This window comes from Girardinichthys multiradiatus, chromosome 2 (genome assembly GCF_021462225.1).
Source record: "Girardinichthys multiradiatus isolate DD_20200921_A chromosome 2, DD_fGirMul_XY1, whole genome shotgun sequence".
Lineage (NCBI taxonomy): Eukaryota > Metazoa > Chordata > Actinopteri > Cyprinodontiformes > Goodeidae > Girardinichthys > Girardinichthys multiradiatus.
This window is the reverse complement of record NC_061795.1, coordinates 39,384,208-39,410,807: the sequence shown is the minus strand read 5'-3', so window position 1 is coordinate 39,410,807 and position 26,600 is coordinate 39,384,208. Positions and strand designations below refer to the sequence as shown.

Sequence of the window (26,600 nt, the reverse complement as noted above, 5' to 3'; positions counted from 1 at the left end):
TGGGCTTGGCTTATTAGTTCCATTGGAAGGAACACTTAATGCTGCAGCATACCAAGACATGGCTACTTCCTGTTTCAACATGAGTCAACCAGAGCAAAAAGCAAGGTTCTTAAAGACATAGATGAGCAAGTTTGGTGTTTATACATATATCTTCACTTTAATGTACCGGCTGCACATTTTAATTAAAGCCCTTAATCAATCCTCTTTTAGATAACACTCCACTTTATTGAATTGCACATTTTTAAAAAGTCCATGCAAGGAAGAACTAAAATAAATAGAACAAAACCAAAACCCCCAAATAAACAAATGTTAATGTCGATCAGAAAAACAAGACATCTCACATCAATAACTTCATGTCTAAGCTTTCTCATAATAAAAAATTAATTGTATTTAAAGGTTTTCTTTACACAAAACTTAAAAGCACATCATTGTTTTTTTCATACATAATGTTTAGTATTTTTTTTTTTTTTATTACAGTTTCCAGTGCAAAAAACAAAGATACAAAACATAATTAAAATAAAAAGAGGGACTGTGAAATGCAAAGGCAGCTTACAATTTGTGATTTCTAAATGCTTGTACATTCCACAGCTGTAAACATTTTAATTAAAATATACTGAGTTTATACTAATAATGGCAAGTTTTACGATTTAACCACAATGTTTTTTATTAAACACCAGCCTCAGAATACATCACTGCACATCAGCAAGTTCACTATGTCAATAGTACATCACTTTTTGCTACAAACAACAGAATAAATGAAATCAATATTTAATGTTAACCATGTTGAGATTTAAAAGAACCAGTTAGACAGTTTTGAAGAAATTCTCTTCGATGACCTCTGTGAATCTGTTCTTCATCTGCTGACGAAAGCCAGAGTACCACTCAAGCAGCCTCCTCCTCCTATCCACCCTCTGCTCCTGGCTCATTCCCCTCTCCCTCTCCAAGATGGCCGGGAGTTCCCTCCAGTCGTTGACGAAGATGAAGGGCGCCCCCGCTGCTTTCAGGAGACGCAGCGGGGAGCCGGGACCCGCTGCGCAGTTCCCAGGACTGAGAACATCTTCCACCACGGGCACCGAGCCATACGAGCATGCCTCATAGATGCGGTAGCACTCCGTGTTGATCCCCACCGGGCAGAGAGTGAGCTCGCTCTGGGCCAGAGCTGTCTGATAGCGCCTCAGACTATCGGCTGTTTCCTGGGAAAGCCACCTAAGGCATGGAGGGAGAAATTTGAATCTGGACAGCTGATTACATCAACAAAATATGCATGGACCACCTGACAAAATATGCTTTGAAAAATCAGGTAAATATAATTTTGCAAATGATAACAAAACTGGATATCTTGTGATTTTTAAATGTTTTTATTCAAGAGCCTTTAAATCATAAACTGTTGGCATCGGGAAAATTTACTACCTGAAGAGGTGAAGGTAAAAATTTAACACCATAACTTTAATATGGTGGGCTATAAGCGGCAAAATTGTACAAATAAATAAGTCATTGAATAAATATAAATAAACCACAATTTAAATATGAATTCACTATATGTTTAAAACATAGGGTCTTGAAAACATTTCACCCCTGATTCCAAAGGTTTCTGTACTTCTTAAAGTCTTTGTACAAAACATCAAAAAGGCTTTAAAGTGAAGCATCTTCAAGAAAAACTCAAAAGTCCTGTTGGCTTTTATTTAAGCACTTAGCATTATCAATGTTTAAACTTGTAAATGAAAGTTATTTTACAACATTAAAAGGACAGGAAGCAAAGGAAGAAATATAGTTACGATTAAAAAAACAATTTAAGCCTTCTGTCAATATCAGGGTTTTTTATATAAATAATCCGGCCTTTACAAAGTTCTACAGTTAGTTTAATCTAACCTCAGGTGTACAAAACCACACATCACAACTTCCACCAAGTTATTATTTATGATGCAAAGAGGAAGGTAAAATGAAAAAAAATTGTGAAAAATGAAGTACAGTCCAAAAGTTAACAAGACAAAGAAAATATGTGCAACCATGGAGGTTAGAGGGGGGGTACTATTACTTTATTAAGACTGCTGGCATCAAGGGAAATGTCTTTTTCAGCAGTCCACCCCCTAAATGCATATGATACAAAATTAGCATTTTCTTCCCCAAAACCATACATTTCTCACATTGATTGTGTTCTGTTGTTTGCAGATTGTTGTACTGAGTTTGGATTTTCTTCAGTGCCTCCTGACTTATGATCCCAGCCAGCCAGAGGCTGATTAAATATATATTCTAAACCATGCTATAAAAACTATGCAGCAGAGACATCTATAATACAAGTAACAAAGAGATCGAAATTAAAATGTTCTGGTTTGTTAATTTATAAAATAGTACGTAAAGACCTACTTTTCCCTGGCAGTGGTGAGGCATTCCTTATCTAGGCCAGACTGTCTTAGCACATTCATCAGTGCTTCCCTGGAGGAATTTTTGTAAACAGTACCCAGGAAGTTGCAAAGGTATGGCCGGTTGGAAGTTATCAGCTGTGCATTAGGCCTGATCACAGGAAACTCTCTGTATCTGCACAGAGACAAAAAGACAACAGCAGCGGAAATGTTATGCGATTATTTCAGTTAAGACAAGCTCACACAACTGGATGTGCCACATATAAGATTAGTAAGAAATGACATACGTGGCAACACCGAGGGGCCACTGGAAGACATCCTTGTCGTTGACCCACGGGCTGTCGTAGATCAGGAACAACAGATCTACAAAGCCTCCGTTTCTCTTTAAGTGTGGGGCAATCCAGTCGTTGTTGCACTGCTCGTTGCCCAGCAGGACCACAGCCACATGAGATATCGTATTGGACTGAACCAGGGCTTGAACATGCTCCAGCCACCTTGTGGAGTAAGAGACCTTCTGCTGTTCGCGGCCGTTGAGAACCAAAATCAGGCTGTTCATTTCCAGAGGAACGTGTCCCTGAACAACCGCTGGGCCGGTGTAAAAACTGAGCACAGAAAAGTGGGTAAGTAACGAAAAAGAATAAGTTCATCTGTTTTCATCTGTCTTTTTTCCAGTGGTCACAATTGGAAGTCAAGTCTGTCGATACAAGACATGTCGACTCTAAATATCTCATCAGTGAGTTTTACCTGAAATCGACTTTTCCTGACTGAAGCTCCCCTTCCCTCCACTGTGCTACCTTGTCAGTTGGGTTAAGGGGTCCTTCTAAAATATGTTCCCAAAGGTACAGACCTGAGGAGAACGTAACAAAACATTTAACGTGTGCATATATATATACAGTACAGACCAAACGTTTGGACTCACCTTCTCATTCAAATAGTTTTCTTTATTTTCATGACTATGAATATTGTAGCTTCACACTGAAGGCATCAAAACTATGAATTAACACATGTGGAATTATATACTGAACAAAAAAGTGTGAAACAACTGAAAATATGTCTTGTATTCTAGGTTCTTCAAAGTAGCCACTTTTTGATTTGATTACTGCTCCGCACACTCTTGGCATTCTGTTGATGAGCTTCAAGAGGTAGTCACCTGAAATGGTTTTCCAACAGTCTTGAAGGAGTTCCCAGAGATGCTTAGCACTTGTTGGCCCTTTTGCCTTCACTCTGCGATCCAGCTCACCCCAAACCATCTCGATTGGGTTCAGGTCCGGTGACTGTGGAGGTCAGGTCATCTGGCGCAGCACCCCATCAGTCTCCTTCTTGGTCAAATAGCCCTTACACAGCTTGGAGGTGTGTTTGGGGTCATTGTCCTGTTGAAAAATAAATGATGGTCCAACTAAACGCAAACCGGATGGAATAGCATGCCGCTGCAAGATGCTGTGGTAGCCATGCTGGTTCAGTATGCCTTCAATTTTGAATAAATCCCCAACAGTGTCACCAGCAAAGCACCCCCACACCATCACACCTCCTCCTCCATGCTTCACGTTGGGAACCAGGCATGTATAGAGTCCATCCGTTCACCTCTTCTGCGCCGCACAAAGACACGGTGGTTGGAACCAAAGATCTCAAACTTGGACTCATCAGACCAAAGCACAGATTTCCACTGGTCTAATGTCCATTCCTTGTGTTCTTTAGCCCAAACAAGTCTCTTCTGCTTGTTGCCTGTCCTCAGCAGTGGTTTCCTAGCAGTTATTTTACCATGAAGGCCTGATTCACACAGTCTCCTCTTAACAGTTGTTCTAGAGATGTGTCTGCTGCTAGAACTCTGTGTGGCATTGACCTGTTCTCTAATCTGAGCTGCTGTTAACCTGCGATTTCTGAGGCTGGTGACTCGGATTAACTTATCGTCCGCAGCAGAGGTGACTCTTGGTCTTCCTTTCCTGGGGCAGTCCTCGTGTGAACCAGTTTCTTTGTAGCACTTGATGGTTTTTGCGACTGCACTTGGGGACACTTTCAAGGTTTTCCCAATTGTTCGGACTGACTGACCTTCATTTCTTAAAGTAATGATGGCCACTCGTTTTTCTTTACTTAGCTGATTTTTTCTTGCCAAAATACAAATTCTAACAGTCTATTCAGTAGGACTATCAGCTGTGTACTGTATCCACCTCCTGCACAACACAACTGATGGTCCCAACCCCATTTATAAGGCTTGAAATCCCACTTATTAAACCTGACAGGGCACACCTGTGAAGTGAAAACCATTTCAGGTGACTACCTCTTGAAGCTCATGAACAGAATGCCAAGAGTGCGCGGAGCAGTAATCAAAGCAAAAGGTGGCTACTTTGAAGAACCTAGAATATAAGACATATTTTCAGTTGTTTCACACTTTTTTGTTCAGTATATAATTCCACATGTGTTAATTCATAGTTTTGATGCATTCAGTGTGAAGATACAATATTCATAGTTATGAAATTAAAGACAACTCTTTGAATGAGAAGGTGTGTCCAAACTTTTGGTCTGTACTGTATATATATATATATATACACACAGGGGTTGGACAATGAAGCTGAAACATCTGTCATTTTAGTGTGGGAGGTTTCATGGCTAAATTGGACCAGCCTGGTAACCAGTCTTCATTGATTGCACATTGCACCAGTAAGAGCAGAGTGTGAAGGTTCAATTAGCAGGGTAAGAGCACAGTTTTGCTCAAAATATTGAAATGCACACAACATTATGGGTGACATACCAGAGTTCAAAAAAGGATAAATTGTTGGTGCACGTCTTGCTGGCGCATCTGTGACCAAGACAGCAAGTCTTTGTGATGTATCAAGAGCCACGGTATCCAGGGTAATGTCAGCATACCACCAAGAAGGACGAACCACATCCAACAGGATTAACTGTGGACGCAAGAGGAAGCTGTCTGAAAGGGATGTTCGGGTGCTAACCCGGATTGTATCCAAAAAACATAAAACCACGGCTGCCCAAATCACGGCAGAATTAAATGTGCACCTCAACTCTCCTGTTTCCACCAGAACTGTCCGTCGGGAGCTCCACAGGGTCAATAATCTGTTATTTCTTTCTAGGTGAAACGACTAAAGGAGCTACATCCATTAACATTTACTTTTCCTTCTCATAGAAAGTACTCCTGGATCAGTGCTTCTGTGTTCTCTTTGTGTCTCTGCTCTGTTCTCTCTAACCCCCAGTCGGTCGTGGCAGATGGCCGCTCACACTGAGCCTGGTTCTGCTGGAGGTTTCTTCCTGTTAAAAGGGAGTTTTTCCTCTCCGCTGTCGCTACATACATGCTCAGTATGAGTGATTGCTGCAAAGTCAACGCCAGTGACTGTCCACTGTCTCTACATGCTCATCCGGGAGGAGTGAATGCTGCAAGTCACTGACTGGATGCAATCTGCTGGGTTTCCTTAGATAGAAAACCTTTTTATCCAATTTGAATAAAAAACTAACTCCGACTGCACTGTTCAACTGTTAGTATTAATTGGAATGTATGTACTTGACTGTTGTGAAGTGCCTTGAGACAACATGTGTTGTGAATTGGAGCTATATAAATAAAACTGAATTGAAAACTGAATTGAATATACACGGCGGGGCTGCTATAGCCAAACCTTTGGTCACTCATGCCAATGCCAAACATCGGTTTCAATGGTACAAGGAGCGCTAATCTTGGGCTGTGGACAATGTGAAACATGTATTGTTCTCTGATGAGTCCACCTTTACTGTTTTCCCCACATCCGGCAGAGTTACGGTGTGGAGAAGCCCCAAAGAAGCGTACCACCCACACTGTAGCATGCCCAGAGTGAAGCATGGGGGTGGATCAGTGATGGTTTGGGCTGCCATATCATGGCATTCCCTTGGCCCAATACTTGTGCTAGATGGGCGCGTCACTGCCAAGGACTACCGAACCATTCTTGAGGACCACGTGCATCCAATAGTTCAAACATTGTATCCTGAAGGCGGTGCCGTGTATCAGGATGACAATGCACCAATACACACATCAAGACTGGTGAAAGATTGGTTTGATGAATATGAAAGTGAAGTTGAACATCTCCCATGGCCTGCACAGTCACCAGATCTAAATATTATTGAGCCACTTTGGGGTGTTTTGGAGGAGCGAGTCAGGAAATGTTTTCCTCCACCAGTATCACGTAGTGACCTGGCCACTATCCTGCAAGAAGAATGGCTTAAAATCCCTCTGACCACTGTGCAGGACTTGTATATGTCATTCCCAAGATGAATTGATGCTGTATTGGCCGCAAACAGAGGCCCTACACCATACTAATAAATGATTGTGGTCTAAAACCAGGTGTTTCAGTTTCATTGTCCAAGCCCTGTATGTTCTCATGTAATGGTTTTATTTATTTTCATGACTATTTACATTGTATGTAGATTCTCAAAACAGTGAATGAACACATATGGAATTATGTAGCAAATGAAAAATTGTAAGAGAACTTTAAATATGTTTTATATTTTAGAATCCTTAAAGTAGCCGCCCTTTGCTGTGATGACTCGAACATTAACCTTTGGTCTTTCTTCTCTCAATGAACCTCTGTGAAGTTCTTTCAAGACTCTTTGGGAAACCATTTCAGGTGACCACCTCATGAAGCTCAGAGAGAGGACACCAAGAGAGCAAAGCAGTCATCAAAGCAAGATGAAGAATCTAAAATTATTTCACACTTTTTGTTTACTATATAATTCCACAGCTTTGTTGCATTTCTGAGAATCTCCAATTGAAATAGTCATGGAAAGAGACCCATTAAGTGAGAAAGTGTATTAAAAACTTTTGACCGGTAGTATATACACTGCTCAAATAAATAAAGGGAACACTTAAACAACACAATATAACTCCAAGTAAATCAAACTTCTGTGAAATCAAACTGTCCACTTAGGAAGCAACACTGATTGACAATCAATTTCACAGCTGTTGTTCAAATGGAATAGACAACAGGAGGAAATCTTTGGTGATTAGCAAGACTCACTCAATAAAGGAGTGGTTCTGCAGGTGGGACCACAGACCACTTCTCAGTACCAATGCTTTCTGGCTGATGTTTTGGTCACTTTTGAATGTTGGTGGTGCTTTCACACTCGTGGTAGCATGAGACGGACTCTACAACCCACACAAGAGGCTCAGGTAGTGCAGCTCATCCAGGATGGCACATCAATGCACGCTGCAGCAAGGTTTTCTGTGTCTGTCAGCGTAGTGTCCAGAGCCTGGAGGGACTACCAGGAGACAGGCCAGTACACCAGGAGACGTGGAGGAGGCCATAGGAGGGCAACAACCCAGCAGCAGGACCGCTACCTCCACCTTTGTGCAAGGAGGAACAGGAGGAGCACTGCCAGAGCCCTGCAAAATGACCTCCAGCAGGCCACAAATGTGCATGTGTCTGCACAAATTGTTAGAAACCGACTCCATGAAGATGGTATGAGGGCCCGAGGTACACAAATGGGGGTTGTCCTCACAGCCCAACACCGCGCAGGACACTTGGCATTTCCCAGAGAACACCAGGACTGGCCCGCCCGTTCCCCAGACCTGAATCCGATTGAGCACATCTGGGACATCTTGTCTCGCTCCACCCACCAAAGTCACGTTGCACCACAGACTGTCCAGGAGTTGGCGGATGCTTTAGTCCAGGTCTGGGAGGAGATTCCTCAGGAGACCATTCGCCGTCTCATCAGGAGCATGCCCAGGCGTTGTAGGGAGGTCATACAGGTACATGGAGGGCACACACAATACTGAGCCTCATTTTGACTTGTTTTAAGGACATTACATCAAAGTTGGATCAGCCTGTAGTGTGTTTTTCCACTTTAATTTTGTGTGTGACTCCAAATCTAGGCCTCCATTGGTTAATAAATTTGATTTCTGTGTGATTTTGTTGTCAGGACATTCAACTTTGTACAGAACAAAGTATTCAATGAGAATATTTCATTCCTTCAGATCTAGGATGTGTTATTTGAGGGTTCCCTTTATTTTTTTGTGCACACACACACATACATGTATGCTTGTGTTACATGACCTGTTATATCCAACGTTGTGCTAACGTGCACCACTTTTACACTTCCAGTCTCCTGGCACTCTCTCTAGCCACTAATATTGTTTTTTGTTTTTTTGGCACTTACAGGTTTGTTATATCCAGAACTACACAGGGGCTACAAAACCACAATAGGGAAACATTCGATACATTATTTGTTTTGTTTATTTGTTTTGTTTCAATAAATTCAAACAAACCCATTTTTAACCAGAATAAGCAAAGCATAACAAAACTGACATTTTAAAGTTTAATTTTCATGTTATTCACAATTTGATTAAATTGTTACAATTTTAACTACAAATAGAAGTTATTAGTTAAGATGAATATTAATAGATTATTGAACAGTCAACATTCAACCCAAAGAAAACATCAGCTTACGCCTATTTTGATAATATACAGCTGTGGCTATACTCATCACGGGCATGAATATTATGTTAATTTGGGAAAACTAAAGATGCATTTGAAGTGTTGTTTTTTGCCACTGAAATTATCAACATAAAACTTCAAGGATTTGTAAAAGTCTGAATTTACTGTGGGTTTTTCTCCAATTCACACAGATTCAAAATTATTCTCCCAAGATTAGATCTTCTGTAGCAGATTAAACTTCAAACTTCTGCCATAATTATGGCTGGTCAGTCATTTTCTACCGCTTATTCCATAGTGGGTTGCGGGGAAGCTGGTGCCTATCTCCAGCAATCTATGGGTGAGAGGCGGGGTACATCCTGGACAGGTCGCACAAACAACCATGCACACACTCATTCACACACCTAAGGGCAATTTAGAATGACCAATTAACTTAACAGACATGTCTTTGGACTGTGGGAGGAAGCCGGAGTACCCGGTGAGAACCCACACATGCACGGGGAGAACATGCAAACTCCATGCAGAAAGACCCCCAGCCGTGAACTGAACCCAGGATCTTCTTGCTGCGAGGCAACAGTGCTACCAACTGCGCCAACTTGCAGCCCCACATTTGACAAACTTCCTGGCAAATTGGAAGAGTTCATTTAAACTGTTTGGTTTCCTGCCATGAACATGACTTTTAAATTACAACAATTATGTCTGGAAGGTAGTGCAGTGATATAAGGTCTATAAGCCTCTCAGTTCAATTCAATTAAATTCAAAAATACTTTATTAATCTCAATGGGTAATTAAATAAACGGCCAACATGTAAAGCTGGATTGATACACCTCTGTGTGAGGTGTATCAATCTATCTATATATCTATATAGATATATATTTATATCTATATAGATATATATTTATATCTATAGAGATATATATATATATATCTATCTATATGATAAAATGACCTACCTATGGCAGCTTTCCCCCAAATTTGAACCTTGTATCTTTTTGGTTTGTTCCTGTCAATTCGAGTCATGTACTGTTTGAAGGCCTGTCTCTTCTTGTTCAAAGCAGAGTTGTACTCCACCTCCTCATCCTCCCACGGATTCCACTCATCTGCAACAAACGGCGCTCCGCCGTCTCTAACACCACCTAAAAATGTACACGGTTTCACCATGTTAACTATACAGTATATTGTTTGGAAGCATCTTTAAACCTCGGACTAGATAACGGTTGTGTTTGTTGGAGTTACCCGCTGGTGCGCTGCTCTCTTTCTTCACAACCCTGTGAACGCGGGAGATTACTTTGTTGCTGAAGAACACATTATAAGCGGCATAGAGCGAAAATGCCACATATGCAAAAATAATCAGAAGAAACAGCTTTCTTTTGGGTATTTTCATTTTCTTCACTTAGCTCAGGTTACCATTGTGCGGCTAATCTCCGTAAATTTTGTACGAGGACCCTTGTTTACATCACAAGGACCCCTGGTTACAACTGGCTTCCAAAATTGCCTGACCTAAATGCGTGTTTGATTCTAAATAAATCATGACAAAATAATTACAGTTTTTATGTTTCGGATGTGCAGTTACTTTTTTGTTTGTTTGTATTTTTTGTTTGATAAAGTGATTTATTGAGGAAGAAAGAGGAAGGAGGACAATTTGGTCAAACACGTAACAGCACCGTTATTTACAGGAGTATTTCTGGGAAGGCAGAATAGAATAGTCCACTCAAGCTACGTGCAAGGTCGCGTCCCCAGCTGTGGGATTGAGGTGTTTTTATTGTTTGGGCAAAGATGATGTCCTCCGTCCTTCGCACCGGGGTCTTTTCCCCCTACTATCAAGTAACCAAACAAGGTGTTAAAAGCCTGGTGTTTCCTGGAGCAAAGGAGCTGCTGCCTGCTGCTGGTAAGGCCGAACAGAAACGTTAGCTACCGGTGTTGCTACTTAGTTTTGTGACGTAGCACCAAAAGCTTAAGAAACTTTGCTTATTAGACGCACTTGTGCAGTTAGTAAACGTGTAAAAATTGGTGACATGTTCCTTATAATATAATGTAACTGATTTACAACACTCTATAACAACTGTATACAGCTAACAGGATGTTGTTGTGTTTCTGTGTGTGAAATATGTGGCCTGAATAGATAAACGACCAGAAGTAAAAGTCACGACAAAAAAAACCAAAAAACAAAACAAAACTAATGTATGACCAGAGATAATGATAGCAGTTTCCTTTTTTTAAATATTTTGTTTGTACCTAAATAGTAATAACCATCATAATATTGACTTCAGGTGTTAAAAGTACAACTACATTAGAATAAAAAATGGAAAATTTTAGTTTTGAATTAGTTGGTAAAATGCAAAACTACTCGTTTACTTTAACAAGACAAAACCAATAAAATATCCCTATTTTATTGTCATATTTTGATGCATAATACCAAAGTTTCCCACTTTGTTGATGTAAAATAATGTTTAAATCAACAGTATTTAAGTTTAAAAAAGAAACTGATTTGGTCTTCTTAAGCTTAAAACAGGAACATAATTCATGACTCTTAAAATTTTGCTAAAAAAACATCTAAAGTGGGCTTCGCATTTCTATTTGGCTCCTTATACTCAAATACCCCATTATAAAATCCAGTGCCTTCATAAATCACCTAATTAGTAACTAGACTCAATCTGTGACCAATTTAATCTCAGTATTAATACAGCTGTTCTTTGAAGTCATCATAGATATGATAAAAAAAACATTAGTGAACAAAAAGCATCATAAGGGGGAAAAAAACAAACACCAGAAGGGTCAAGGATAAAGCAGAGTTCAGTTATGAAACAATATCCCACACTTTAGGTATCTCACGGAGGGCTGTTTAATCTATCATTAAAAACTGGAAAGAGCAAGACACAACGGTAAGACTACCGAGACATGGCCGTCCACCTAAACTGACAGGTTGGGCAAAGACAGCATTAATCAAAGAAGCAGCCAAAAGAGCTCAAATTAATGCTGGAGGAACAGAAGGGATCCACAGCTCAGCTAGGAGAACCTGTTGACAGGACAAGTAGTTCTCCAAAATTCTGACCGTTTTTGGGTGGAATGTGGAAAAAAGTCATGGCTGAAAGAAAACCACAAAAAGTCCCATTTGTATTTTGTCACAAGCAACGTAGGGGGCAGAGCAAGTATGTGGAATAAACATGATCTGGTCATATAAGACCACAACTGAGCATTTTAAAATGTTTGACAAATCATGAGTCATTTTCCTTCCACTTAGCAATTATGCATGTCTTTGTGTTTGTTTGTCACACAAAATGCATTGAAGGTTATGGTAATTTGACAAGGACATTTTTGCAAGACACTGTTGTTTGTATAATAGTGGACTTAAAACTTGGCCTAATCTGATGTCTATTAAATATGGATATATGTTGAATTTCATTAATATTGGTTTTATAGTTTGTTTTTGTTTTTTTACTTTGCCAGGAAAAAAGTTGTCTAATTTCTAATTAAACAAGTAGGTCTGTAAAATCAGAAAATAACTACACTGGGGTTGTGACCCTTGTAAAGATAGTTGTTGAAATTCAATGTTGACTTTAAGTTCTGTTTTTATGTGTCTTTATCTCTGCCCAGCTCCAGCAGGAACCCGCCTTGCCCACACAGACATCAAGATTCCCGACTTCTCCGACTACCGCCGACCCGAGGTTTTAGATCCACAAAAGTCCTCACAGGAGAGCACTGAATCCAGGAAGGCCTTTTCCTACCTGATGACCGGTGCAACCACTGTGATCGGCGTGTATGCGGCCAAGACGGTGGTCACCCAGTTTGTCTCCTCCATGAGTGCGTCAGCTGATGTTCTGGCTTTATCCAAGATTGAGATAAAGCTGAGTGACATCCCAGAAGGCAAAAACATGACCTTCAAGTGGAGAGGGAAGCCCCTGTTTGTCCGTCACCGCACAGAGAAGGAAATCGCGACAGAGGTGGGTGTGAATCTGGGAGAGCTGCGCGACCCCCAGCACGACAAGGATAGGGTACTCAACCCCAAGTGGATCATCGTTCTTGGAGTGTGCACCCATTTGGGCTGCGTGCCCATTGCTAATGCAGGAGACTACGGAGGTTACTACTGCCCTTGCCACGGCTCACACTATGACTCTTCTGGAAGAATAAGGAAGGGACCTGCTCCCCTTAACCTTGAGGTTCCCTACTACGAGTTCCCGGATGAAGAGACAGTTATCGTGGGCTAAGAGCTGTCTAAATTCCTCCCTCTGATAAGTTGATTCTATTAGTTTGAAGTGGTAGGGGGGGCATAATTGTGTGCTTGCTAATAAAAGGTTATTTGCAAATGCACCATTCAGTCTTAAGTGAATCTTCTCCTCACTCATCTTGATTTGTTTAAACCATTGCTTCTGCAGCACAGACATCAATAAAGTACCTAGGTAATACTCTCATTCGTCAGTGCTTGTACTTTAAAGTGCCTGTGACACGCTTTTTCCACAAATGCAGAAATTAAAAGAAAACATCTTAAATTTGAAGGAATTGGGCAGTAATTGACCTTTTAGGATTAAAGGCGTGATTAAAAAAAACCAATTGTGACACAAAGTAAGCATATTTCGATGTAAAATTCAGCAAATCCAAAGTCGCCCGGAAATTACGTCAAAGGGGAAGTCTCTGGTCATTCATTGTGTGAACGTCAACAATAAACGGTTTAGACAGAAGCCAAGTTGTTAAAAACACATTAATATGGTGAAATGATGGATTGCTGGTGGTGGCAGCAACAGCAGCCGTTAGTCTGCACTACGTTCCTCAAGTGAAGAGGATCAGAGCTGGAAAACTGACGAGTGACAGATGGGCTGGTCCCACCAAGCACAGCCAGTTGTGATCAGAGGACTTCTCAGCAAACTGCTTCGAACAAGAAACCTCTGAATTCACAAGAGAAATGATGTTAGAGGTCGGGATATCTGACAGGTAAAGGAGAATGTTGAAGCAGATGCTGTAGCCACGCTGTTCAGAGCATCTGATGTGAAAAGATCACTAAAGAAAAGGTCGTTGCTGCTGTTGCTAATCGGATCAAGGCACTTCCTTGTTGCAAATGTACATTTAGATATATGCAGTTATTCTTAACAATCCAAAATAATTTTTTTTTATAATATGAAATTACTATTACTATTATAATACTAACCATATATCTCAACAACTGTTCATTTCAGTGGCATGAATTTACTTTTTCAAATATTTTCTCAGTGTTTCCCTTTCAATAAATGTAATTGGATTTATCATGTAAATTCAACATCACATACACTTTAAGGTTGGAGTGACTTACAGAAGGGGAGAAAATGAACCCAGTGGAAAACAATATGTGGGCAAAAAGGGGCTATAACAGGAGCATAAGCATAGATGTGGAATTAATAACATCTAGGAATCTTTTTTAAACACCATCTGTAAACAGATGGCCAAGAGTTTTTGTGTAAACCCAGATTTAACAATAACACCCAAGTCCATTATGGGATGCATTATGGACTTGGGTCTCCATAAATCTAGGTAAAAAGGGAATTTATTTCTTATCTCAATTTTAACGGTTAAATTCATGGTATAAATTCATTATGCAGTGATATGTTTCAAGGATGTTTCTGTTCATTTTCACGATTATGGCTTACAGCAATAAAATCCCGAACTTCAGTATCTCAGAAAATGGCACTTAGTTCTACATCGGAGCTGTTTTTGCATCTTAGTCTTGACAAAAACCTCATAGATTCTCTGTTTTTAGGTCAACCAACCTTTCTGGCCAATATTCACAGTGATACTGTGTTCATTAAACCTGGTATTGGTACCTCTGGCAGTGAGGACATCTCTGTAAAGTTTGTCAGCAGAGGGAAGCAAGAAGCACTCTTAACATTTCCTGGTAAATGGCTGCAATGAATCTGAACTTGATAAAACCCAAGTGAATGCTTCCAAGTTAACTTGCCCCAAACCTTCAAATAGGCTTTACTTTACAATCTCTTCTAGGCCCTGGTTATCCCTGTTGATTGTGCACTTCTTTTCTACCACCTTTTTTTCTTCCGTTCAACTTTCCATTAATATGCTTGGATGCAGCACTCTGAACATGACATTTTGTTGCCTACTATCTATGTGAAGCATGTCAGTGGCTATCTGCTGGACAACTGTCAAGTCCACAGTCTTTCCCATAACATTTCTGTTATAAAAAATCTTTTTTTATTGGCTCTATTTGTTATCTAATTTTCTTAGAAACTAAATTTGGGTGTTTATCCGCTGTAAACCATAATCATAATTTTAAAAAAAATCAAAAACCCTTGAAATATATCGTCCTGTGTATACTTTGTAATGAATATAAATGCATTGGTTCCAACTGAATAAATGAAATATATCCCTTTCAATGACGTTGTGATTTTTTTAGATGCTGTATGTTTAACTTTTGAGCATTCTCATGATTAACTTCATTGATCAAAATCCTTAACTAAGAGAAGAAAATGAATAAAATGGTTATGTACATTAGTATAAAATCTAAGTAGGCATATTTTAAGTACTACTAAAGAGATTATTGGGTCAAATGTCAGCAGATGATGATTTTTTTACACTGGGAATAAGAAAAGATTTATTTATGTAAACTGAAGCAGTAATGTCTACCTTTTTAGTTTTATTGTAATACAGCAAAATGTACAAATTCACACTACAAAGCATATAGATTAGGTATATGTGTCAGTGTATACAACAGGAGTTTGGCTCATTTAATCTGTAAACTTCTGTGTAAAGTTCACAGTAAACTGCACAATGTGGAAGCGAGATGAGATGATTTTCTTTACCCCTTCAGTCAGGCCTTAAATTCCCCATGGCATTCAAAACCAGGCTGGTCTCTTTATCAGTGCAGACAAAGGCATAAAAAAATGTCTTCAAGTCAGAACAGTGTTTTTTATCATTTATCCTAAACATACAGCTCTGGTTTTTTTTTTTAAACAAAGTGCTACCCTGTAAGTTACTGATGTCAATACGGATTGTGTTGGCAATGCTGTGTTTTTACAATGCATTAACTGCAGGTTCTCCATCCTCTAAGCAACAGTTCATATTTTTCTTCAAAGGTGCCATTCCTCTGAGCCTGTAAGTGTTTGGGTCAGACCATTCAGTTCTCGGACTGACACTAATCCACGTAGTGCACCTCAGCCTGGAGCTCCTTAGTAATGTACCCGATAAGAGCCGCTGTAACCTGCTGCTTCAGCATGGAGTTACCCATCACCAGAGCCGTTAACTGAGCCAGGTCAGTCCACTGAATGTCTCCCAGGATGACCATGAGATCATCATGCAGCTTCTGCTGCTGCTGAGGGCTGAGCTCCATTATGATCTGAGGAAGTGGCCTAAACTGCCCACTGGTCAGCCAGCAGCCCAGGAGACCACCCACTGCACCACCTGGGGGAAAAGAAGGTTTTTTGACTCTGCTATGGAGAAACAGCGCAGTGCAGCATTAAATGGTCTGTTGTATTAAATATGTTTTTGGCTTACCCACAGCAATACCGAGAGGACCCCCAATTAAGCCTCCAGCGAAGGCAAGTCCACCTGCAGCTGCTGCTCCTTTCCCAGAACCTTTTACTGTGGACTTGATCTGCTGATTGGCAGATAGCTCACAACACAGCTTCATCACATCATGAATTTGTTGGCCCATGCTGTGGATCACAGGAGCAATTTTACACAAGACAGGATATAAATACATATAAGAAATTTGAATTTGATCTTTAAAGCTAAAATGTTTTTATCAAGACTTTTTATAGGATCCTAAATTTATGCTGAATTAGATTAATGATAAAAACCCAATTATTATTCTAATTGGTTCTTAAACGTTTAGTTTAGCAGAGGCATTAAAGTATGCTAGATATAACATGAGTGCCTTATAGAGTGGCTGCATGACTGATGGTACCATACAGATAAGTTCAAGTTAGCACAGTTTTAACACTGCAAGCAAAATTAAACCTCGTACTCGTCGTCTTCCGCTTTATCTGGGACCGGGTCGCGGGGGCAGCAGACTCAGCAGAGACGCCCAGACGTCCCTCTCTCCAGACACCTCCTCCAGCTCCTCCGGGGGGAGCCCAAGGCATTCCCAGGCCAGCCGAGAGACATAGTCCCTCCAGCGTGTCCTGGGCCTCCTCCCGGTGGGACGTGCCTGGAACACCTCCCGAGGACGGTGTCCAGAAGGCATCCGGTATAGATGCCCGAGCCACCACAACTGGCTCCTCTCGATGTGGAGAAGCAGCGGCTCTACTCCGAGTCCGTCCCGGATGGCCGAGCTCCTCACCCTATCTCTAAGGGAGTGCCCGGCCACCCTATGGAGGAAGCTCATTTCAGCCGCTTGTATCCGGGATCTCGTTCTTTCGGTCATGACCCAAAGTTCATGGCCATAGGTGAGGGTAGGAACGTAGACCGACTGGTAAATCGAGAGCTTCGCTTTTTGGCTCAGCTCTCTCTTCACCACAACGGACCGGCACAGCGCCCCCATTACTGCGGCAGCCGCACCGATCCGTCTGTCGATCTCCCGCTCCATTCTTCCCTCACTCGTGAACAAGACCCCGAGATACTTAAACTCCTCCACTTGAGGCAGGAACTCCCCTCCAACCTGAAGAGGACCAGCCACCCTTTTCCGGTCGAGAACCATGGCCTCGGACTTAAACCTCAAATTGAATATTGCTGCATGTTTTATTTGAACACAGGATGAAACATTACTAGAATTAAGATGTTACTAAACAGAGTCAGGATATATTATAAGAAAAGTAAAAATTCAGTCAGGTAAAAGGATTTTTAAGGCTTTTTAGTGTCCTTATTGTTTTGTGGTCATTGGGTACGAGACCCACGAGGGTGTCAGAGGGTGCCAGGAGGGTGTCAGATGATGCCAAAGAGACAAGACCGATAGGTTGTCATTCTCCATGTATTGTTCGAAGCTCTAACCTGTTACTCAATTGTTAGCTGCAGACGATGATGCAGTTATTGGCTGTTTCTTAACAAACATTTTTAAACCTAAATTCAAAGTCACTTCAATTGTTAAGAGGAAAATACTGACAGGCATACTTTTGTGATCTCTTTTGCTCAATAGTCTATAACTCTGCTTCATTCTGCATAGCTTGTCTGTGGCACTTAAATTGCTTCTTTTCTGTTTGTGTTCATGCTTTATAATTTATTTAAGATAATTTCGCAACATACAATACAACTTCATATTTCATGAAAGGATTTATTAACAGTAAGATAGATTATCATAGATTATCATAGTATCATGTATGTCATTTTTGGTCTAGGCTACGAAGACCTGCTTCAGTTAATAGTGTATTAAGAACACGTGATGCACCCTAGACAACGGCCCAATGCCAATGTGTAGGGTGTCTGTAAATTCTGGTGTGCAAGCGCAACAGCAAAAAAATAGAAACAGATAAAAAACAATTTTTGACTGACAGAATATAGTGGATTTATTTACCAAATGACTATAAGTTTTTATTTCTGGATATGCTGGAGGTATCAACTTGAAATAGTTGTCAGATATGCTGAACCCTGTTTAAAGTTTCAGTGATAAGCTTACTATATGGTCCAATTACAACTACAAATAAGTTAGACAGCTAAACTAGGACCACCTAAAACAAGATGAAATTTTCAAAATGCCTTTTGAAAACTGCGTATGTTGTTGCTCTCAAAGAGAGGAATATTGAATCCATTGTGCTAAAGTAATTATTCACCGAAACATAAGCTTTACAATGTAATTATTCGGTTGAATAATTACATTGTGCTAAAGTAACAATTCAACCGAAATATAACCTTTAAAGTGTGGTAAATGTTCTTTTTTTCACAGAACTTTTTTTTTTTTTGGATACGTGGTATTTATCTAAATGTCCAGCCTATAGGCCTACCTGGCAACCCTGCAGGGCAGGTATTGGATGTTCGAACAGCCAATCAATACAAAATCTAAAGGTTTTTGCAAGGTTTGAGGAAGACTAATTAGTCTTTGTGGACATTAAACAGCATAGACAAAGTATATGTACAACAGTGACCCTCGTGGCACCCTGTGGAACCCTCGTGGCCATGCAGGGACTTCCACAGAGTGCCAGTGTGTTTTTAAGCATTTATTTATGATTGTCTGTGAGTGACAACTCAGATTAGCCGCTCGTGCTGTATAATAAACGGACTGTTTGTGCAATAAGTCTTCGTCATCCTTTCAGGACGTCATACACACCCATAGTGCTATTTATTTTCCATCTCAAGTAAATACAGCCACCTTATGTCATGGGTCTAACGCTGTTTATTAAATAAAAACCAATAAAGACATCATCATTTGAAAGTATTTACTGACTAACGGGCAATAGTAACAATAACGACATCCCGTTTGCCGATAATGTGTTTATTTCTAGATGTATGACAACAGCAGCAACATATTTATATTAACTATTATTACTAATATTATTGCTATATATAATGAGTGGTTCAGAGCTCCTCTACTGGCATGGACATCTATATAAAAAGCAACACTGAATTTAGTATACCGTGAGCAACACATACACAACAAAAATACTATGGTGAAACTTGTTCAATGTTGCTACATGACTGTGCATATTACAATACATCTCAGGTTAACTTTTTAGTATTGTTATGGAAATGTTAGTGCCTTGCTTGATTTGCTCCTTGATACTCTACAGGAACTGACAAAAGTATTAGAACCCCTCTTTGTTGTTCCATTCTTCTTTGTTTAGTCTGAGAGTAATGGTTTGTCAGCCTTCTGCTTCACAGCTGTGTGAGATAATATGTATGCCACACTGTTAAGATTATGTCTAGGACAACAGGTCTCATGAGAGTCACCTTGAAAACTCTTGTAACTTATAGGAGAACTTTTACTTTGTCTGGTCAGAATGATTTGGCAGCACCACTGAGCACATCTCCAATGCTGTAAAATCCTTCTCTCTTGAAAGATTAAAATAAAGCTGATTCTGAGTGACATTCATGAGTCTCTGGATGCGAATTTTTCTACAACAGTATACTTTATAATACTTTTCTTGAAGAGAACCATACTGCATAATTTACCACAGCAGGAAGCTAAACAGACTGTGGGAGAATTTTTTGTTACCTGTCATAAATATAGCCTACCAGTAGGGGGTGCTAAAAACCACCTATCACAGGACAACCGCTAACAACCCTAACACCTATTTTAGCAGGAATTTCACTACAATAATTTAAGTATTTCTTATACCCGTTATCTATACACACACACACACACAGAGACACACATATATATATATATATATATACATATATATATATATATACATATATATATATATATATATATATATAATTTTACAAATAAAAATTTTACAACGGGACAGGTTTGAAAGTGATATTCACAGAAACTTAAAATATATGGTACCTACCACAAAGCAGTTTATATTTATTCAAATTACTTACTGATGAGTCAATATTAATACATCCGAAATGCATAATGATAAGGCAAAGGCTAATGTGTTATCTCTCCATTAACTACATCAGATCGTCGAGAGACACCGACAGTAGCATTAACCTTAGAGAAAATTAACAGCTTACCTTACTGTGGAATTAACTCTTCATTAATTAGCTTAGTTTATTAATGAAGGGTTAGGTTATTTTTCTTGTGGATTTTTTCACTGGATTCGGCTTTCTGTGTAAACATGACTCCTGAACTTTCACAGGCAGTATTCATGCCGCAAAGCCTGATGGGAGAAATTTTAATGCGACGTTCATGGAAATCCGTCAAATCCTCTGTGTTAAAAAGTCGATTTATCAAAGAATAGACATCTCATACTTAAAACATTATACTGCTAATGTTTCCTCTTGACACTGTAATTCTATTGCTGTCCTGATATTTGCAGTCCTGATACTGTGCTTATTTTAATCAGCAACTGAACACCTTGCTTCAGTGAAAAAAACAGGAGGGTAAATTCTATTCAAGGAATTTTTCTACCACAAGTTCACGACAAAAATACTATCTCAATGCGCTTTAAGAGATTCAATTCAATTCAGTTTATTTATATAGCTCCAATTCACAACACATGCCGTCTCAAGGCTAAAAAGGTGCAAAGTCAATTTAATTGAATCATACAGATATCAAGTCAAGGGCATACATTCCAACTGATCCTAGTTATGAAACAGTGTAGTCAAATTCAGTTTATTTACATTGGTTAAAAAGGTTTTCTAAAGAAACCCCAAGATAACTAGGTCCAATTTATATAGTTATATAGAAATATTACATTGAAATATATAATCAGATCAACCCTATTTAGATCATCGTATCATATCTTTTTTAATTTAACATAGAAATTACTCCTGGACCAATATGGATGTTTTTGTGTCTCAGTTGGTTTTGGTACTGAGCCGGATGCTTACTGTTAAAAGTCAGTTTTTCCTGTCTACTGTTGCCACATGCTTGCTCATTAAGAGGATTGCTACAAAAGTGACAAGTACATGCAATTGGCTAGGATACTTCCGGTGTTAGGGTTAGGGTTAGGCTGCCATGTGTTCCGTTTGTTTTACTGATGTTAGACTGAAGGCCATTTTGGCTGATTACAATAATCCCTGATTCCTCAGCCGAAATGTATAGATATATTTTTAACAACTTCTTTCGGGTAAAATTATTCGGAAGTTATGCGCCTGGTAAAACAGTTCGTCGACACAAGCTGTTCACACAAACAATAATGACATTTCCGAGGGCAGTTGAAAGCAGCAACAGTTGAACGTTAAACACAGGGTTAAATTACAGATGAATTAAACTATAGCTTACTTATACACCCGGAATGACAGAATTGATCGACTGTAATTGTAGTGATCGACGATAATAACATAATTGTACACAATATGTTATTCCGTTTTACCGGTGGGACGTGAAAACGGTTTAAACTCAGTAAAGCAGAACCTTGTGATAAATATCAAGGAACAACTGTGTTACGTTAAACGCTGGGCTTTTTAATTTTGTTACAACAGGGTGACGACTGTTTACATTTGAGCATACATTCCTATTTACCCAGAGTACACCGGGACAGTACGGAGCAGCTGCGGAGTCAAAACTCCTTCATTTAGGTGGTTAAACGAAAATTGGAGTTAGCTATTTTCAAAATAAAAGCCTAAAACAATAACTATTTGAACAGGTACGCCTGAGGTTTAGATTTAAATAAGCGGCCTAATTGTGGTGTTTTCTTCTCCACTGCTTATTTCTGGCATTTTCAGGTATCCCAATAAAATAAACCTACACAGATAAACACGTTATTTTTGTTTGAGAGGTTTTGACCTTTAAAATCATCAGAGGGGTCGTTAGAATCAGGGGTTTTAAATATTTTCTGAACAAGCAAATATTCAAAGGTGAATACTTGTGATTTGGATCCAGCTGTTTGTATCCAAACAACTGGATGATTTTCTGACTGGATGATACTTCTGATGATACTTCAATCATTTGAAAAAGGAGTTTTGGAGAATCTAAAACAGATAGGACAGTCGGCTGCAGGTTTTAGATCAGGACCAAGGTTGGAGACCAGCTTTAGAAGACATCCTCTAATAGACACAGATGGTTAAACAGTCAGTGGTGGAACTATCCTTCAGAGAACCTCTCTCAGGGGTGCCCAACTCTAGGAGTGGAAGTGGACCAGTGCTTGAGGACTACTATCCTGCAACTTTCAGATGGATCTGGATAGCTCATTACCTGGCCTCTGCTGAGCTAAATGACATGCTGATGAGGGAATTCAGCCATTTGAGTCAGGTGTGTTGGAGAAGGCATGCATCTAAAAGTTGCCAGACTGTGGTTCTCAAGGACTGGACTTGGGCGCCCCTGCTTTAGATAATATTCCCTGAAATTCCTCTGCAGGTTACATTGTGAGAGTGCAATTAATTTTCAGGGAACCCCTTGGTACACTGGTATCCAACTGCAGTCTTCTAGCAGATGTGTCCGTCTCTAACAGCTGATTCAAATGGCAGATTTACCTCACCAGCAAGTCACCTAGCAATGCAGAGCCCTGCTAATGAACTATATATTTGATTCAGATGTGTTTGAAAATATGCAGGACTCCAGCTCTTTCGGACTGACTGGACACCAGTCCAGGAGACCTTACAAGGCAACTGTGGCTCAGTGAGAAGAGTGGTCTTCTTGCAATCTGAAGGTTGTGGGTTCAATTCCAGCTTCCTTCTGCCACATTTTGCCACCGATCTGCGCATCGGTGTATGACTGTGAATGTGGCTGTAGTATAAATTGCTTTGAGTGGTTAGTATGACTGTAAAGGTGCCATATAAGTTAATTTACTATTCCCTGAAAGGTGCATTACGAAAGCTGTAGTTATCCTTCGGGAAACCTTTAAATGATATTCACTGATAATTCCTGGAAATTCACACAGTGAGTGTTTAACAAACCTATTGAAAAGATTAACAAACCCATTGAAAAGATTCCCTAAAAATTAGGATTACGCTGCAATACCTACACTTGACCTTTAGGGAATATTTTCTACAGCACTGTTTTTCAATCCTGGACCTCAAGGCAAAGTGCCCTATATGTTTTAGATGGTCCCTGTATCAGAACACCTGACTGATTAACAGGCTTTTGCTGAACTGCACTCATCTGATTTAGGAGTGTTAAAGCAGGGAAACATCTAACACATGCAAGACTGTGTCCCTTGAGGACCAGGGTTAAAAAAACACTGCTCTACAGGTTTCTTCACGAAAGTTAAAGTTGACTTTTAGGAAACCTTTACAGAAGATTCATTGATAGTTCCCAGAAGGTCGTATTGTTAATGTTAAAACTAACATTGAGAGAATATTTAGAGAATGATTCCTGGAAGTTCTTTAAAAGTTAATAAATCTGCAACCTTCAGGGAACACTCAAGGTTAATGTTTGCTCGCTGCCTTCTATGGGAATTTTAGCATCATGTGAAGATGGCCATGCTTGCAACTGATTGTTTTTTATTTGGCAAATTTGTATTTTTTTATATCTAACTAATTTACATGTTTTGTATCTGTACATTTGTCCTTAATGTGTTTTAATCGTCCGTTTTTAAAGCTTCTGATGCAGTTAAAGTATTTTATTTTGAAACGTCTTACCGGATGTCCCTGATGTACTCCCGCCATGTTGACGTTGGAGTGCATGGCGCAGCGAGAGTGACAAGGACTGTTTTCGCTAATCTTTTGGATTTTGATAACGGCGGATATTTTTTTCGGGGAATCATGCAGAAATCCTGAAATGAGAGTGTGAAATGATATCACCTCCGGAAGTGTGGATATTCATCACTGCCTCATTGATGACTGCGTGCAGGACGCCTCTGAGGAAAGGCTGCTGGATTCATAAACACTTCTTTAGGACTCACATAAACCCCTGAGCTCTGTTTTGTGGGTCACATAACGCATATTTACCCCGTTTGCATTTGGGTTGACAATGGCTGAAAAAGGTAACACAAACATAGATCATCTCGGCGGAGTTGTCAGGCTCAGAGAGGAACACCAAAAGGTAATTTGAATTGTTGACTCGAAGCAGTTTTGCTTTAGGTGTTAGCAGAGCCAGTTCCTAACCACGCGGTTGGATCAACTCGCGGTTTGTTTCGGATCCACGCGTGGATCTGCTTAAATGTGCCCTGTGCACAGAATAACTCCGTGATTTGATTCCTTTCTTTTTTCATACTGGTCTTCGAGAAGCTTCCTGCTTTTGTGCACACGTCCAAGATTCATTTAAATGTTAAAGGGGGGCGTGTTCGGTTACTTCGGTTTCTTTTCACACATGCGATGCTTCTGTAGTTTACACCTGAAGGGCTCGCTGGGTTATGTAGTCTTAATATTTGTGTTCAGAGTCCAGCCAGGTGAAGGTTGGGGTGACTTATACCCGCCCCCCACATCACGTTGAATTCATGCTGCATTCATTCGTCTTATTTAGCTCCTCCCTAAAGGGAAATTTCACTGCGTTTAATGGTTGATCTGTTCTGGTTTTAAATCTAAACTACTCAAAGATGTCAAACTTGTACTGGATTATTTTCATACTTATACATTCTGTAAAATACTGACTGTGATGTGGAAAAGCTTTATTTAGCTTGTTAAAATATTTGGCCTTTTTGACCTTCGTCTTAAAAACTATAATGGAAGAGTCGAACCTGAACAGTTTTCTTCTTTATGACAATTTCAATAAAATTCAGGTTCTGGCTTAAGAAACCTTTATTCAGTTTATGAAAACAAAGGATTTTAGGACCATTAGAACGGGTCTGTTAACGAAACCATTCGAGACGGACCAAAACAGGACACAGCGATTCAACACAGGCAGATTCTATAAAACGGTTTGTGAAACCCTTTATTCAAATAGTGAAAACAGAATAAGAGTTTGAGTTTAGTGAATTTTTTTAAAATTAAATTTCAATTTTACTCAAGTTAGACCTGATCTTATGTGGTCTCTGCCCAAAAAATATCTAGGAAGCAATGAACACATTTGTAGGGTCTTCTTGATTAGAAACAAGTTTTTTAATTGTTCATGTTTTGTTTTCACAAATGAATAAAAGTTTTACAATTTACAAACAGCGTTTTCTATTATCTGCCATTAGTTTAGAGCAGGGGTGTCAATTCCTAGTGCTCGAGGGCCGGCGCCCTGCAATATATAGATGGGTCCCTGGTCCAATTAAGCATAATCACTAGCTGAATTGCCTCCTCAGCCTGCACTATAGTTCTGCAAAATCCTGCTAGTAACCTAATTATTTAATGCAGGTGTTTTTAAGCAGAGCCATATCAAAATGTTGCAGGACACCGGTCCTCGAGGCCTGAAGTGTAATACCTGTGCTTTAAAGTAAGTCTGTCCAGGTTTGAGTGTAGATTTTAAACGGATGTCCAGGCCTGAAACCCTCTATCTAATTCCTTTAAAGTTTTCACAAATTTAATAAAGAGTTTATCAATCCCACACTACTTTATAGAATTTATCATTAGTGTATAACAATCCTGTTAAGGTTTGACATGCATAAAAGAGACCCCTCTTTTCGGTTTTTACAAATCGAATGAAAGCTTCACAGAACACAAACTGCTTTTATAGTATCACTGGTGTAGAATAAAGCTCTTAAGATTTGACATGTCTCGTTTTTAAGCTACACCACATATCAAGGCAACTTTATTTTTATTAATTTATATAGCACAGATAAAAGTAACCACAGTTGACCAAAGTGCTTCACATGGTAAAATCACTAAAGTTTTCCTTTTTTGTTTTTACAAACTGAATAAAGATCAACAAATCACACTCTGTGTCCTATAAAATATATGTATAAAATAATGAAGTTAATGTGTTACTATTTTAAAAATTGTAGTTTTCCTTAGTGTGAAAAAGGTAATAAACTCATTAAATGCTGTGAAACAGCCCTTTGACTAAGAAGCTTCAAATCATATCCCAGCCTCAGTGTCAGCTATAAGTATATATATTTAGAAGGCCACAGGAATACATGATTTATACTTGAGGCACAACAGCACTATTTATTTCAGTGATAATAAAGGTCCTAATCAGTACTGTCTGCAGAAGCTTTGCAGTTCAGCTTCAGTCAAATCAAAGAGTTTGGAATATTTAGATTTTGTCTTAGCTGTGTCTCTTCCTCGTCTACTTCCCCTCCATGTTTGGCACATTTTCTGCTTTCCTGTATGTACAATTTCCATAACTGTTGCAGCGTATTTAGCTTTTTGATATAAGCAGCATTTGCAAATGCAACAAGTAAATATGAAATCTTTTATGGCTGCAGCGGAACCTCTGAGCCATATTTTAGAGCACTTCGTTGGTTTCAGGACAATTTGACAACAATAAAACACATGGAAGCGGTTTGTGAAGGGGGCCAGGGAAGACCAGTCATGACAGTTGTACGGCCTGGTTAACGTGATCCAAGGGCCT

At 39.6% G+C, this 26,600-nt stretch overlaps 4 protein-coding genes across 6 annotated transcripts in view; 2 read left to right on the top strand and 2 right to left on the bottom strand.

Moving 5' to 3' along the window:
• Positions 1-201: 201 nt before the first annotated feature.
• rxylt1 (ribitol xylosyltransferase 1) lies at positions 202-10,226 on the bottom strand. 3 transcript variants are annotated; one of them, XM_047345981.1, is made up of 6 exons: positions 10,001-10,226; positions 9,718-9,900; positions 3,105-3,207; positions 2,648-2,962; positions 2,365-2,535; positions 202-1,206 (listed from the first exon to the last, which is right to left on the bottom strand). In XM_047345981.1, the coding sequence occupies exons 1-6, from the start codon at positions 10,146-10,148 to the stop codon at positions 804-806; spliced, it is 1,323 nt and encodes a 440-aa protein (XP_047201937.1). In that variant the 5' UTR covers positions 10,149-10,226; the 3' UTR covers positions 202-803. The 3 variants fall into 3 exon arrangements, with proteins under 3 accessions (XP_047201937.1, XP_047201946.1, XP_047201953.1); XM_047345990.1 differs by lacking the exons at positions 9,718-9,900; positions 10,001-10,226 and adding an exon at positions 5,107-5,162; XM_047345997.1 differs by lacking the exons at positions 3,105-3,207; positions 10,001-10,226 and having other exon boundaries at positions 9,718-9,856.
• Positions 10,227-10,454: 228 nt separating this feature from the next.
• Positions 10,455-13,173, top strand: LOC124855878 (cytochrome b-c1 complex subunit Rieske, mitochondrial-like). The gene is made up of 2 exons (XM_047346008.1): positions 10,455-10,652; positions 12,359-13,173. Exons 1-2 carry the CDS (start codon positions 10,541-10,543, stop codon positions 12,967-12,969), a joined length of 723 nt encoding a protein of 240 aa, XP_047201964.1. The 5' UTR covers positions 10,455-10,540; the 3' UTR covers positions 12,970-13,173.
• Positions 13,174-15,357: 2,184 nt separating this feature from the next.
• zgc:112052 (protein C19orf12 homolog) lies at positions 15,358-20,453 on the bottom strand. Its single transcript, XM_047347441.1, has 3 exons — positions 20,297-20,453; positions 16,235-16,395; positions 15,358-16,141 (listed from the first exon to the last, which is right to left on the bottom strand). The coding sequence occupies exons 2-3, from the start codon at positions 16,392-16,394 to the stop codon at positions 15,876-15,878; spliced, it is 426 nt and encodes a 141-aa protein (XP_047203397.1). The 5' UTR covers position 16,395; positions 20,297-20,453; the 3' UTR covers positions 15,358-15,875.
• Positions 20,454-23,821: 3,368 nt separating this feature from the next.
• uri1 (URI1 prefoldin like chaperone) overlaps positions 23,822-26,600 on the top strand; it is a 15,354-nt gene continuing 12,575 nt past the window's right edge. Inside the window, exon 1 of the mRNA XM_047386086.1 lies at positions 23,822-24,209. Coding sequence (XP_047242042.1) covers positions 24,138-24,209 — 72 coding nt within the window. The 5' untranslated portion in view covers positions 23,822-24,137. The remainder of the gene's footprint in view (positions 24,210-26,600) is intronic.